Source organism: Stegostoma tigrinum, chromosome 19, assembly GCF_030684315.1.
Source record: "Stegostoma tigrinum isolate sSteTig4 chromosome 19, sSteTig4.hap1, whole genome shotgun sequence".
Taxonomy (NCBI): Eukaryota; Metazoa; Chordata; class Chondrichthyes; order Orectolobiformes; family Stegostomatidae; genus Stegostoma; species Stegostoma tigrinum.
In genome coordinates, this window is record NC_081372.1 from 5,820,560 (window position 1) to 5,836,784 (window position 16,225).

At 43.4% G+C, this 16,225-nt stretch overlaps 1 protein-coding gene across 1 annotated transcript in view; it reads right to left on the minus strand.

Moving 5' to 3' along the window:
* angpt4 (angiopoietin 4) overlaps positions 1-16,225 on the minus strand; it is a 121,613-nt gene that overhangs the window by 66,397 nt on the left and 38,991 nt on the right. Inside the window, exon 2 of the mRNA XM_048550112.2 lies at positions 12,778-12,933. Within this exon, the coding sequence (XP_048406069.1) occupies positions 12,778-12,933 (156 nt within the window). The remainder of the gene's footprint in view (positions 1-12,777; positions 12,934-16,225) is intronic.

Consider the following 16,225-nt stretch of genomic DNA (forward strand, 5'->3'; position numbering starts at 1 on the left):
GTCTGGGTGGGATGCTGTGAGGTTTGGTGTGAGCTTGTTGGGCTGAAGGAGCTGTTTCCACACTGTAGGGATTCGATGATACAATCATGCCTGCTCAACCAACTCAGTCATCATTTTCTCCCCATATCATTTGATCCGTTTTGTCCAAAGAACTATGTCTAAGAACTTTGTGAAAACATTTAATGTTTTGGCCTCAACAGCTTTCTGTAGCAGCAAATTCTACAGGTTCCTCACTCTCTGGGTGAACACTTTCTCCTTATCTCACTCCATAAACTGTAACTATAGGTTCTAGGCTTCCTGGTCATTGAGGACATTCTGTGTTTACCCTGTCTAAACCTGTTCAAACTGTACGGGCTTATATGAGATTGTCACAAGTCAGGAGTGTGATGGAATAATCCCCACTTGCCTGGATGGGTGCAACCCCCACAACACTCAAGAAGCCTGACACCATCCAGGACTAAGCAGCCCCCACTTGATTTGCACCTCATCCACAAACATCTCACTCCCTCCACCACCGATGCTCAGTCACAGCAGCGTGTACTATCTACAAGAAGTGCCGCAGAAATTCGCCAAAAACCCTTAGACAGCACCTTCCAAACCCACGACCACTTCCATCTAGAAGGACAAAGGCAACAGATATATGGGAACACCACCCCTGCAAGTTCCCCTCCAAGTCACTCACCATCCTGACTTGGAAATATATCCCCATTCTTTCAGTGTCGCTGGGTCATAACCCTGGAATTCCCTCCCTAAGGACAATGTGGGTCCAGCTATAGCACATGGGCTGCAGCGGTTCAAGATGGCAGCTCAGCACCAGCTTCTCAAGGGGCAACTAGGGACAGACAATAAATGCTGGCCCAGCCAACGATGCCCACATCCCAGTGGTGATGAAAAGAAAATGGTACCTTAACGTGATACAGTGAGTAAAACAGCGTACAGATTTAAGGTAATTGACGAAAGAAGCAAGCGAGATAGGAGAAGTAACTTTATTGCGAAGCAAGTGGTTAGGATCTGGAATGTTCTGCCTGGGAGTGCAATGGAGGCAGGTTTGATTGAGGCATCCCAGAGAGAATTGGATTATTATTGGAAAAGGAAGAAGTTACAAGGCTAAGGGAGGATGTGGGTGAGTGGCAGAAGGTAAGGTGAGAAACCCCAATACCGACCTAACAGATTCCGTTCAATAGACAATAGGCAATAGGTGCAGGAGTAGGCCATTCGGCCCTTTGAGCCAACACCACCATTCATTATGATCATGGCTGATCATCCACAATCAGTATCCTGTTTCTGCCTTATCCCCATAACCCTTGATTTCACTATCTTTAAGAGCTCTATCTATCTCTTTCTTGAAACTATCCAGAGACTTGGCCTCCACTGCCTTCTGGGGCAGAGCATTCCATAAATCCACCACTCTCTGGGTGAAGAAGTTTCTCCTCAACTCTGTTCTAAATGGCCTACCCCTTATTTTTAAACTGTGTCCTCTGGTTCTGGATTCCCCCGTCAACGGAAACATGCTTCCTGCCTCCAGAGTGTCCAATCCCTTAATAATCTTATACGTCTCAATCAGATCCCCTCTCATCCTCCTAAACTCAAGAGTATACAAGCCCAGTCGCTCCAATCTTTCAACATATGATAGTCCCGCCATTCCGGGAATTGACCTCGTGAACCTACGCTGCACTCCTCAATAGCCAGAATGTCCTTCCGCAAACTGGGAGACCAAAACTGCACACAATACTCCAGGTGCGGTCTCACCAGGGCCCTGTACAGCTGCACAAGGACCTCTTTGCTCCTATACTCAATTCCTCTTGTTATGAAGGCCAGCATGCCATTAGCTTTCTTCACTGCCTGCTGTACCTGCATGCTTGCTTTCATTAACTAATGTACAAGAACACCCCGATCTTGTTGTGCTTCCCCTTTACCTAACTTGACTCCGTTTAGATAGTAATCTGCCTTCCTGTTCTTGCCACCAAAGTGTATAACCGCACATTTATCCACATTAAACTGCATCTGCCATGCATCCGTCCACTCATCTAGCCTGTCCAAGTCACCCTGTATTCTAATAACATCCTCCTCACATTTCACACTGCTACCCAACTTTGTGTCATCAGCAAATTTGCTAATATTACTTTTAATGCCTTCGTCTATATCATTTAATATATATCGTAAACAGCTGCGGTCCCAGCACCGAACCTTGTGGTACCCCACTGGCCACTGCCTGCCATTCTGAAAGGGACCTGTTTATCACTACTCTTTGCTTCCTGTCAGCCAGCCAATTTTCAATCCAAGCCAGTATTTTGCCCCCAATACCATGTGCCCTAATTTTGTCAACTAATCTCCTATGTGGGACTTTATCAAAGGCTTTCTGAAAGTCCAGGTGCACTACATCCACTGGCTCTCCCTTGTCCATCTTCATAGATACATCCTCAAAAAATTCCAGAAGATTAGTCAAGCACGATTTCCCCTTTGTAAGTCCATGCTGACTGTGGCCTATCCTGTTACTGCTATCCAAATGATTCATAATTTCATCTTTTATGATTGACTCCAGCATCTTTCCCACCACTGACGTCAGGTTAACCGGTCTGTAATTTCCTGTTTTCTCTCTCCCTCTTTTCTTGAAAAGTGGGACAACATTTGCCACCCTCCAATCCGCAGGAACTGATCCTGAATCTATAGAACCTTGGAAAATAATTACCAATGCATCCACGATTTCTAGAGCCACCTCCTTACGTACCCTGGGATGCAGACCATCAGGTCCCGGGGACTTATCAGCCTTCAGACCTAACAGTCTATCCAACACCATTTCCTGCCTAATGTAAGCTGCCTTCAGTTCATCCATTACCCTAGGTCCTTCAGCCGCTACTGCATCTGGGAAATTGCTTGTGTCTTCCCGAGTGAAGACAGATCCAAAGTACCTATTCAACTCATCTGCCATTTCCTTGTTCCCCATAATAAATCCACCAGTTTCTGATTTCAAGGGCCCAATTTTAGTCGTAACCATTTTTTTCTTTTCACATACCTAAAAAAGCTTTTACTATCCTCCTTTATATTTTTGGCCGGTTTTCCTTCATACCTCATTTTTTCTCTCTGTATTGCCTTTTTAGTTATCCTCTGTTGCTCTTTAAAAGCTTCCCAGTCCTCCGGCTTCCCACTCATCTTTGCTGTGTTATACTTCTTTTCTTTTATCTTTATACAGTCCTTAACTTCCCTTGTCAGCCACAGCCGCCCCCACCTCCCCTTAGGATCTTTCTTCCTCTTTGGAATGAACTGACCCTGCACCTTCTGCATTATATCCGGAAATACCTGCCATTGTTGTTCCACTGCCATCCCTGCGAGGGTACTGTACCATTGAACGTTGGCCAGCTCCACCCTCATAGCTCCATAGTTCCCTTTGTTCAACTACAATACTGACACTTCCGATTCTCCCTTCTCCCTCTCAAACTGCGGATTAAAATTTATCATATTATAGTCATTACCTCCTAATGGCTCCTTTACTTCGAGGTCCCTGATCAAATCCGGTTCATTGCACAACACCAGATCCAGAATTGCCTCCACCCTGGTAGGCTCCAGTACAAGCTGTTCTAAGAATCCATCTCGGAGGCAGTCCACAAACTCCCTTTCTTGGGGTCCTGTACCATCCTGATTCTCCCAGTCTACCCGCATGTTGAAATCTCCCATAACAACTGTAGTGATACCCTTGTGACAGGCCAATTTCAACTCTTGATTCAACTTACACCCTACCTCCTGACTACTGTTTGGGGGCCTGTAGCTAACTCCCATTAGGGTCTTTCTACCCTTAGAATTTCTCAGCTCTATCCATACTGACTCTACATCTCCTGATTCTATGTCCCCCCTCGCAAGGGACTGAATATTATTCCTCACCAACAGGACTACCCCACCCCCTCTGCCCACCAGTCTGCCTTTTCAATAGCACGTATAGCCTTGAATATTCATTTCCCAGGCCCTGTCCACTTGAAGCCACATCTCAGTTATCCCCACAACATCATACCTGCCAACTTCCAACTGAGCCTCAAGCTCATCCACCTTATTTCTTATACTTTGTGAATTCATATATAATATTTTTAATTTGTTACTCCCCTCACCGTTCCTATCAATCCCTATTTCACCTGACCATTCTGTATGAACCCTTCTCGAGTTTTCTGTTCAGTTATTCTGTTGTCTTTCTTAACTTCTCTTGTTTTCACTTTCGCTTTAACTTCCTTCTTACATTTCCAGTATGTCCCCTCCCCCACTGTAACATTTGTCTGGCTCAGTGGACATGAGCCCTTGCCTTTTTAACAGTGTGGGGCATTTTCTGCATTAGGAGAATTTACCATGAGGGGATTATTAGGAGGATATACATTGCGCATTGTTAGAAGATTTTATGCATTGATTGTTCGGAGACTTTACTGTATGGTTTGCTATGTTATTTGTCTGTTAGTTGCTGCATGTCCAGAGTCAGCCTGACCTTGTGGTGATTGCATTGTGACTGTCAATCCTTCGACACAGGCACTAATTAGTGTAACTGCCGTAGTCACAACATCTAATGCAGAGCAGCCTGGCCTACTTCCCCCGCTGTGAATCTTGCTGCTGTTTGAATAACAGTGTCAGGAGAATAAAATTGATGAAAAGCACTTTAGAAGAGAGTTAAGAACATATGATGCTCAGTCTGGAGAACTGTCAAGGCTGTGATCTGATCTTTGGCAAACAATGTATTTTTAAAAATTACTTTGAGCTCTGTTCTCTCATTATGTAGCAAGTTTAAGATTTGAGAAGGACATTAGCAAGACGAAGAACAAAGTTATCAAATGGAAAAATACAAGTTGATGTTAATGGAACCAAGGAAAATAAACTGGAAAAGCTTCCTGAAGAACTAAAAAGTAGAACAAGACTGGGAAACATTTAAAGCAGTAACAATGAGATTCTTGGAGAATGTCACACTGAACTAATAAGCCAGTAATGACAAACTATGCATGAATGAAGAAATAATGATGCGACTGTACAATATGCTGGTGAAGCCACATTTGGAGTACAGCATGCAATTCTGGTTGCTCTAATTTTGAAAGGGTATTTTTAAACTAAAAAGAGTGCAAAAAATAATTACTAGGATATTTCCTGGACTGGAAGGTTTGAATTGGTTTGAATTGAAGGTTTGAAACTGGAAGGTTGGAAGGAGAGGTTGGATAGGCTGTGACATTATTGTCTAGAGCATGGGAGACTGAGGGGAGACCTCATAGACGCTCATAAAATCAGGAGAGGCATAGACAAGGCAGATAGCCAACAACTTTTCCCCATGGTAGAAGAGACTAAAACTCGGCAGCATAGGTTTAAGTTGAGAGAAGGGAGGTACAAAAGGGTCCAGAGGGGCAATTTTTTCACACAGAGAGTGGTGAGTATCCTGATCGGGTTACCAGAGATAGTGGTGGAGGTGAGTACAATTTTCTCATTTCAGAAACAATTTGGACAGGTGTATGGATGGGATAGGGATGGAGGGATATGGACCAAATACAGGTGAATGGAACTACTCGTGAAAACTAGGCAACATGGACAAATTTGGCTGAAGGCCCTGTTCCATGCCGTAGACTCCAATAACTCGATAAATCGAAATAAAGACAACATTGAAATGAAAAATAAAAGTTATTCACAAAATACATTCACAACAAAGGGGAGAGTACCAATAAGGAATTCAGGAGGGTTAGAATGGAGGTAAACATACATTGTGAAGGAAAGGAAAAATACAAAATTGAATTATAAAAATCTAAAAAGTTAGAAAAATTACAGCATTTTTCGGACCCATAACTGACAAAAGAGGCATCAGGAAAGGGATAAGATCACTAAATGATGCATATGACTAAGTTGCAATTCAACATTGTGAATCGGCAGAAGTATGAAATAGTCATTTTGCCAATATTTCCTGGGAAGACTAATAGATTGACATAAAAGTGGCTAAATGGCCTCAGCTTGCTTGCTAGGATCCTTGGAGGAACCTTTTTACCCAGGGAGTGGCTGAAATATGAAACTCACTGCAAGGAGTGGATGCCGTGTGCAACCAGGATGCACTTAATGTTAATCTCTGTAACCATTGAAGGGAGGAAAAAAATTCAAGGAGATGTTGAGCGGATTAGATGAAGAAATTTGGGAGAGCATAGACAGCAAGATGCAACTGTTGGGTTGAAGGGTCTTTTTATGCAGTATAATTACTTTGTCGTGATTAATAATTACATAAAAGTTATAGAACCAAAGGATTCAGTCCAACTGATTCAAGTTCCTTTATTCGTTCATGGAATGAGGGCATCACTGTTGAGGTAGCATTTATTGCCCATTCCTAATTGCCCAGAGGGCAGTTAAGAGTCAACCACATTGCTGGGGTTTGGAGTCACATATGGACCAGACAGGTAAGGATGGCAGTTTCCTTCCCCAGAGGGCATCAGTGAACCAGATGGGTTTTTCCCCAACAATGGATTCATGATCAACATTAGATTTTTACTTTCAGATATTTATTGAATTCAAATTCTACCCCGGGATTCAGAACATTGTCTGGGTTTCTCGATTAACAGTTCAGTGATAATAAGACTCGGCCATTACCTCCCCACTTCATCTCACCCTATCACCATCTCCTATTATTCATAAGCACAAACATTCAGCACCTTGAACCTACTCTACCCTTCAAGAAGATTATGGCTGATCTGATTATGGCCTTAACTCCATTTTCCTACCTGCCATTCAACACCAAGAAATTGTTAAATCCACCTCCATTGTTTTCTGGGGACGAGAATTCCAAAGATTAAATACCCTCTGAGAGAGGAAATTCCTCTCACCTCTTTCTGAACAAGGAAGACTTCTTATTCTGAAACTATCCACCTCATTTCAGGGTAAACATTATCTCAGCGTTTTGATGTGTTTCAAAAAGTTCCACCTCTCATTCTTATATAATCAAATAGCACAGGCTCAAAATGCATAGGTTTCCACATAAGAGAACACCTTCATCCTGGAAATTCTTGAAAAGTGAACCTCTTCTGAACTGTCTTTAAGGTGATTAAAATCAAGAGCAAACCTGTGCAGTGTACTGCAGGTGTGTTAGATTAGATTCCCCCAGAGTAGAAACAGGCCCTTCGACCCAACAAGCCCACACCGCCCCTTGAAGCATCCCACCCAGACTCATCCCCTTATAACCCACGCACCCCTGAACACTACGGGCAATTTAGCATGGCCAATCCACCTAATCCACACATCTTTGGATTGTGGGAGGAAACCAGAACACCCGGAGGAAACCCACACAGACACGGGGAGAATGTGCAAACTCCGCACAGACAGTTGCCTCAGGTTGGAATCGAACCCGGGTCCCTGGCGCTGTGAAGCTGCAGTGCTAACCGCTGAGCCACTGTGCCACCCCACATACACCAATGTCCTATCCAGTTGCAGCAAGAATCCTTTACTTTCATACACAATTCTCTTTGCTGTAAAGCAGTGGCTCACATGTTTTATTCCCCACTAAGAGCACATTTTAGAATTTAGAACATAGAACAGTACAGCACAGTACAGGCCTTCAGCCCCACAATGTTGTGCCGACCTATTATCCTACTAAGATCAATCTATCCTGCATACCCTACATTTTACTATCATCCGTGTGCCCATCCAAGTGTTGCTTAAATGTCCCTAAAGTATCTGACTGTGCTACCACCACTAGCAGTACACTTCACCGCTCTCTGTGTAAGAAACTACCTCTGACATCTCCCCTATACCTTCCTCCAATCACCTTAAAATTATGCTCCCCTCGTAATAGTCATTTCCGCCTTGGGAAAAAGTCTTGAAATTTGTTATGATCCCCTCAGTGAGAACTGTGAAACAGTGGAATGGGAGAAAGATGTATGGGAGGCAGGACTGTGGTGAGAGTACCGAGAGTGCAGGGTGGGTATTGTGGTGGGGGTGGTGGTGGGCAGAGGGACAGAGGGGCTGGGGAAGGAGCTCTTCAGTGACTGTTGCTGCCTGAGAACTAGCAATGCTTACTTCCAACTTGTGAAGTTTTGGTCCTATACCCTGCTGTGGGAATCCTTGCTATAAAGGCTAACATTCAGTGTACTTCCTTAATCACCTGCTGTTTCTGTATGCTAACTGTTCATGACTCACCCTCAAAGAAACATTAAAAAACAATCATGATTCCTCTTTCACAAAACCAAAGTGACTCAGCCTGATTTATTTATGGTGTTCTAAGTGTCTTGTTATTACTTCTTTCAAATGAATTGCTTTCTAACATGTGGGTTCTTCTCTCTTCCTCGTCAACATTCCACATTTCACTCCTGCCCAGGGAAAAGATGTTTCTTTTGAATTCAGTACAGGATTGATCACTGCCTGAGCAATGGGTGAAGCTAGCAATTTTGTGTTGCTGCTATGCAGTTGCTACAGATAGGGTCATGCCATTGAATCAAAAAGATGTTCTGGCTATCACCCAAATGAGTAATGTGGTGTGTTAATTTTAATGACAGTGTGCTGCCAGGTGCCTAGGTTGTGCATCTCGTTGCTCACAAAACTCAGGACATAAATGCCAACCTTAAAATGTGTTTCTGTGATGGGACACTTGCTGATTTGTGTTAAGAATGCTTACAATAGACTCGCAACGTGGCTCACTTACTTTTACAGGCAGGCCCAGTCTTTCTGCAAATCGACAGAACTTGTCCAAGCAAATGTACCTTTTCAACTAAACAAAATGTGCAGGACAACCATTCCCTGGTGCATTCCTAGTGGATATCACCGTGAGAATTTAATCAAAAGGTTGCCAGTTGGTTGATCCCTAATGCACGCTTATTGGCAATACCTCTACCATCGGAATCTACCTGCAAACCAATCAGTAGCCCCTTGTCATGCAGGTCAAATTGTTGTGTAATTAAAATCTGGTATTCTTGTATTTGTCTTCTGATGCCTGATAAAAAGCTTCAACAGAATATCTTCATTTCCAGCAATATACTTTACTATTTTAATGATTGGATTTAATTTAAGGTCCCCAATTTTGAACTCCTCTAGCAGGCAGCTTTTTGATGACCAAAGGGATGAAAGATTCTCAGGGATATGCAGGAATGTAGATTGAAGTTAAAATCAGATCAGCTATGATTGTTTTGAATGGTGGAGCAGGATCGAAGGGCTGAATGGCCTACTCTTGTTCCTTGTTTGTATGTTCTTAAGTGAAAACATGCAGATCGGATCTGCTCCTTGAAATCATTCCTGCTACTCAATTCCCTCTGCATGATGAACATTTTAGATTCAACTTATACAAGAATCCACATCTAGAATATTTGACTGCTGGAATTCGCTTGTATCTAAATTGATGCCAGATGCCTCCTGTCAGCTAGTCCATTGCAAACCAGGCATCTGATTTGTCTCTGCGTTTGTTAACATCTTTTGTCGAAGGTGGTGTTCTCTGGTGCTGTGATTTAGCCAGTGAAGTGCAGGGAGCATTTGTTGCCATTCCTTAAATGTCGGCGCTGCCTTCTACCTAACCCATATGTTTGGACTCAAACCTCAAAGTTCAGCTGAATGGCAGGATAAGGATTGTGACGATTTATTCACTAAAAAAAATTTTAGAGGTTCGGTGCCAATGCATTTAAGTAAAATGGAGACATGTTGAATAAACCAAGGAAACTCAAAGAGGATAAAGACCCTACTATGGATGGATTGAAAGAACTTAGTGAAGAATCATGGAATCCCCGCAGTGCGGAGGCAGCCCATTCAGCCCAGACCAGCTGCCCACCGAGACCCATTACCCTCCACTAACACCCTGTATTTCCCATTGCTAATTTCCCTAGCCTACACCTCCCAGGACACTATGGGGCAATTTGGCATGGCCAATCCACCTAACATGCACATCTTTGGACTGTGAGAGGAAACTGGAGCACCCAGAGGAAACCCACACAGACACGGGGAGAATGTGCAAACTCCTCACAGACAGTCGCCCAAGGTTGGAATTGAACCCACATCCCTGGCACTGTGAGGCAGCAGTGCTAACCGCTGAGTCATGATTCAACAAAAAAAACGTAGTACCAGGCGACAGACAGGCGGCTAATGTCAATCTTATTTGAGAAGGGAACAAAACATCTCCAGAATTATTAACCAGTCAGCTTAGCATTGGTTGTTCAAAAAATAACAAATCCTCGGAAGAACATTCAGAAATTAGAAATTTAATAATGAATTGTTGGCATGGATGTCTAAAGGGAAAAAATTGTTTGATAAAACTCATTGAAACTTTTGGCAGGGGTAGCAGAGCAAATAGACACTGATAATACAGTTGATGAAATGAACACATCCCTCACACCCCATCCCCGCCACAACCGCCCAAAGAGGATCCCCCTCGTTCTCACACACCACCCCACCAACCTCTGGATACAACGCATCATCCTCTGACACTTCCGCCATCTACTATCCGAACCCACCACCCAAGACATTTTTCCATCCCCACCCTTGTCTGCCTTCCGGAGAGACCACTCTCTCCACGATTCCCTTGTTTGCTCCACACTGCCCTCCAACCCCACCACACCCGGCACCTTCCCCTGCAACCGCAGGAAATGCTACACTTGCCCCCACACCTCCTCCCTCACCCCTATCCCAGGCCCCAAGATGACTTTCCACGTTAAGCAGATGTTCACTTGCACATCTGCCAATGTGATATACTGCATCCATTGTGCCCGGTGTGGCTTCCTCTACATTGGGGAAACCAAGCGGAGGCTTAGGGACCACTTTGCAGAACACCGACGCTCAGTTCGCAATAAACAACTGCACCTCCCAGTCGCAAACCATTTCCACTCCCCCTCCCATTCTTTAGATGACATATCCATCATGGCCCTCCTGCAGTGCCACAATGATGCCACCCAAAGGTTGCAGGAACAGCAACTCATATTCCGCTTGGGAATCCTGCAGCCCAATGGCATCAATGTAGACTTCACCAGCTTCAAAATCTCCCCTTCCCCCACCGCATCCCAAAACCAGCCCAGTTCGTCCCCTCCCCCTACTGCATCACACAACAGGCCCAGCTCTTCCCCTCCACCCACTGCATCCCAAAACCAGTCCAGCTTGTCTCTGCCTCCCTAACCCATTCTTCCTCTCACCCATCCCTTCCTCCCACCCCAAGTCGCACCTCCATTTCCTACCTACTAACCTCATCCCACCTCCTTGACCTGTCCATCTTCCCTGGACTGACCTATCCCTTCCCTACCTCCCCACCTATACTCTCCTCTGCACCTATCTTCTTTTCTCTCCATCTTTAGTCCGCCTCCCCCTCTCTCCCTATTTATTCCAGAACCCTCCCCCCATCCCCCTCTCTGATGAAGGGTCTAGGCCCGAAACGTCAGCTTTTGTGCTCCTGAGATGCTGCTTGGCCTGCTGTGTTCATCCAGCCTCACATTTTGTTATCTTGGATTCTCCAGCATCTGCAGTTCCCATTATCACTGATGAAATTTTGCTGTATTTTCCAAAGAACTTTGATAATGTAATCCGTAATAGACTGTTAAATAAAGTCAGCGCACATGGAGTCAGGAGATCTGTTGCAAAATGAATTATTGGCTGACTACTAGGCAGGAAGCGGAGGGTGGGAATAAGCAGCTGTCTTTTAGAGCGCAGAGGTGTGGAGTGGTGTTGGATCTGGAGAGGTTTTTAATTAAGGGACTGAATGGCCTACTCCTGTGCTGAGTTCTTTATTTCGTCACAGTGCTGGGCCTACTGCTGCTCACAATTTACAATTAAGTTTTATATTAAATATTTGCACTCGAGAATCAAGAACTGCTTCTAAGTTTGTAGACGACATCAGTTGGAAGACAACCAATGCTGAGGGAGTAGGGAGTAGATGAGATTCCTCGTCAGACATAGGGCATTGAGCTTAAGTGGAAAGATTACCGCTTTGGTTTGAATTTCCTTCATCTACTGATGGAGCTGAGCTTTCCTGGGACACAGTTCAAACCCAATCTCAGCAATAGATTTGTTCTATTTGCTTCATATTTTACTAAAAGCTGTCCATGGAAGAATGCTGGAAGAAAATTCAGCACTATCTTTCAAAAAGGGATTAGGTAAATATAGAAAGGGAAGGATCTTCAGTTGTGTGAAGCCTAGAGTACTGAGTACGAGACACCATGACCACACCCGTTTGACTGAACCAGGTTCAACTGTGGGAGACACTGAGAGAATTCCTGGAAGTTTCAACAATAGCCCACATTTCTATGATCCACTTAATATTGCAAAAACCCTCAAAAAAAGTGACTCTGGGCCACATGAGTTGTATTGAGGAAAGTAGAGAAAAGATTTCTCAGGGGTGTCTTAAACGAGGATGGAGAAATGCAGAGGTGGAAATGCTTTGGGAGGGATTTGGAGATGTTAGGGCTAGCAGGGTTAAAGGCGCAACTGGCAATAGAGGCCAAATTTGGAGCAGAGTAGAGGATTGTAACACTGGAAGAGGATATGGAGGGTAAGGCCAGGAAAGATTTTGAACACGAGGATAAGAATGTTAAAATCAAGCTGTTGCTAAATGAGGAACCATTACAGATTACCAAGGAAGGAGAAATCTGGACTCTCTCTAGAAGGATATGAACATTGGCCCATTGACACTTTCAAGACAGAGATAGATAGATTTTGGTTGGGTCAGGAATGTGTTGATTTGTGATCAGAAGTGATTGATTTCTGAATCTAGACCAGAAACCTAATAAACTTTAGAAAGCACAGGGCTGGTGGTGGAACAGGTCTTGCACTGACTTCAAACACGAGCAGCAGACTGTTGAAAAGAGGGCTGGGTTCGAGGAACTAACTTACCTGTGCTTCTACATCAGTGAGCCTGCGGGTTTGTTCAGCTGTCTGGCTCAGGAGGTGTGTCCCAATCTCTAACATGGTCACTGTGTGATTCTGCACAGCACTCTGCTGCATCTGAGCCATCTCAGACCTGATGCTATCCTGGATGTAGCCTTCAAGCTGTGAGAAAATGAGAAAGGGAGAATTGGAATCATCATTTAAGAAGCTCACAGAAAATACTGTAGCAGTGACTCAGTGGATAACAGTGTCATCTGTGAGCTAGCTGTTGGTTCAAGCCCTACTCCATTGATTTATGACCAAATAAGGCCAAAAGATATAGGAGCAGAACTAGGTAATTCGGCCCATCAAATCAGCTCTACCATTTGATCATGGCTGATATATTTCTTGCCCCCAGTCTCTTGCCTTCTCTCCATGACCTTTAATCACCTTACTAATCAGGAGCCTACCTATCTCTGTCCTAAATACACTTGGAGTCCACAGCCTTCTGCAGTAATGAGTTACACAGATTCACCACCACCTAGATGAAGAAATTCCTCCTCATCTCAGTTGTCCCGTCATTCTGAAGCTGTGCGTCCGATCCTAGTCTCTCCTACTGATGGAAACATCTCCTCCAAGCCCATTTTACTCAGGCCTCTCAGTATTCTATAAGTTTCAATCAGATCCCTCCTCATCCTTCCAACCTCCATCGAGTACAGGCCCAGACTTCTCAACTGTCTGTTAAGCCCTTCATCCCCAGGATTGCTCTTGTAAACCTCCCCTAGACCTTCTTCAAAGCCAGCACATCTTTTCTTACATATGGGGCCCAAAAGTGCTCACAGTATTATAAATGCAGTCTGACCAGAGCCTTATACAGCCTCAGCAGTACATCCCTGTTCTTGTATTCTAGCCTTTTTTAAAGAAATGCAAACACTGTATTTGCCTTCCTAACTGCCAACTGAACCTGCATGTTAACCTTAGGAGAATCCCGAACTAGGACTCCTTAGCCCCTTTGTGCTTCTGATTTCCGAAGCCTTTCCTCATTTAGAGTATAATCCACAATTATTCTTCCGAACAGAGTGCATACTTTCACACTTTCCAACATTGTATTCCAACTGCCACTTCTTTGCCCACTCTCCCAGCCTGTCCAAGTCCTTCTCTAGCCTCCCCACATCCTCAACCTTACTGTCTCTCCACTTATCTTTGCGGCATCTGCAAAGTTAACAGCATTTTCCTCAGTTCCTTAATCTTGATCATTAACATATAACGTGCAATGATGTGGCCCCTACTCTGACCCCTGTGGAACTCCACCGGTTACTGGCTGCCTATTCTCTACCTTCTGCCAGTCAGCCAATCCTCCATCCATGCCAGCACCTTGCATCTAACACTATGACTCTATGAGCCCTTGTTGTATTTAATAGCATCTTGTGTGGCACCTTGTCAAAGAACTTCCAGAAGTCCAAATAAATCATGTTTACTAACTCTCCTTTGTCTAACTTGATTGTTACTTCTTCAAATAATTCTAACAGTTTTGTCAGGCCTGGCCTACCCTTGTCAAAGCTGTGCTGACTAATCTAGAGAGAGAGTTTATGATGGGACCAAGGGAGATCTGCACTTCCTCTTGGGCAAGAAATTAAACCAAGGCTCTACCTGCCCCTTGGCTTGACAATTTGTGGTCATAACACAAATTTCAAGAACTAAATAGTTCAAGGTACTTCACAGTACATAATAATGTCAAATTTTGATGATGAGCCACATAAGAAGCTCTTAGAACAGAAGGTCCAAAACAAAGTCAACAAGATAGGTTTTATGGAGTTTGCTAAAGCAGGCAGGAGAGTGATTGAGTGGCTGAGAGGTTTGGAGAGGGATAGGATAGATGTGTCCAATTATGGCTTTTTGATGAAAAGCAGGGAAGTCGTCCTGAACAATATTTATCCCTTAAGAATCATTAGTAAAATAGATGTTGGCCCACACTCACATTGCTGATTGTGGGACCTTGCTGTATGTAAATTGGCTGCCATTTTTCCTACATTATAACAATGACTTTGAAAGTATTTCTTTAACTGCAATCAAGTTAATGGGGTAGACTCATCCAAAAGATGCATGGGATCCACAGTGACTTGGCCGCATGGATTCAGAATTGGTTTGTCCATAGAAGGCAGAAGGTTGTGGAAGGTTGTTTTTCAAATTAGAGGTCCATGACCAAAGGTGTTCCACAGGGATCTGTGCTAAATAAATACAAGTCTTTTTCTGTATTTTGTGATCGAGTATCTTATTGTCATTACTGAAATCTTAGTGTGCATAATATGTTTCCAATGTTTCTAACAACTCAACTTTTTGAAAATATTTAATGTGCTTTAAGATGTCCTAAAAATATTAGACAGTATAAAACTGGGTGATCATTTTTAAAAACCTTTATTGATCTGAGTATGAACTCCTATAGCAGCCCTTATACTATTTTAACCTTGGAGTGTGTGTCTAAACATATGATAGCTCACAAGAGAACTTAAGGGTAACTTGTGTTTTGACAAGTGATATTGGCTGAGCGTTAAGAGACACAGCGATGCTGAGACAAGAAGTTGTTATATTCAGCCTCATGGAGAAAACACTCAGGGTTCAACCGAAAGGGAACTGTAGAGTTAAACAATTTAATAATTGAATGTATTGATAGCACAAAGCTCAATTACAATTTAGGACTTAAATCTTAATGTTGAGAAAACTGAAGCCCTAGAGTTCCCTCAATCCAATATTTTAACAGAGACCTGATTCAAATAAATATTTGACAGCGGCATTGTTGCCAAGAAAATTAATTAACGTCTCTTAAATAATCAACTAAAAACAATATTCAGTATAAATGCCAACTTTATGTATGTATGTAATTTTCTGCAGGCTGTTTCAATTACAACTGCTCTTTTGTAAAATGGAAGAAATTCTCAGCGTTGAACGTAAGTATGTTCCAACTCCAACAATTTCTTTTCAGGACAGGTTGTGTCTTGCTAACTTGATTTAATTTTTTGAGGAGTTGACAAAAGTGATCAATGGTGTTGTCTACATGGATTTTAATAAGGCTTTCAACAAGGTCCCTCGGGGCAGACTCATTCAAAAGATGCATGGGATCCACAGTGACTTGGCCGCATGGATTCAGAATTGGCTTGTCCATAGAAGGCAGAAGGTTGTGGAAGGTTGTTTTTCAAGCTGGAGGTCATGGCCAGTGGTGGCCCACAGGGATCTGTTTGTGACATAAATAAATGACCTGCATGAAAATATAGATGGGCGGGTTGGTAAGTTTGCAGACAATACAAAGATCGGTGAAGTTGTGGATTGTGTAGAAGGTTGTCAGTGGAGACAGCGGAATATAGATCAGTTGCAGATAATGGGAGGAGAGATCCCAGATGGAATTTAATCCGGGACAGTGTGTGGTGCAGCACTTTGGGAGATTGAATGTTAAGGAAAAATATACTGTTAATGGCAAGAT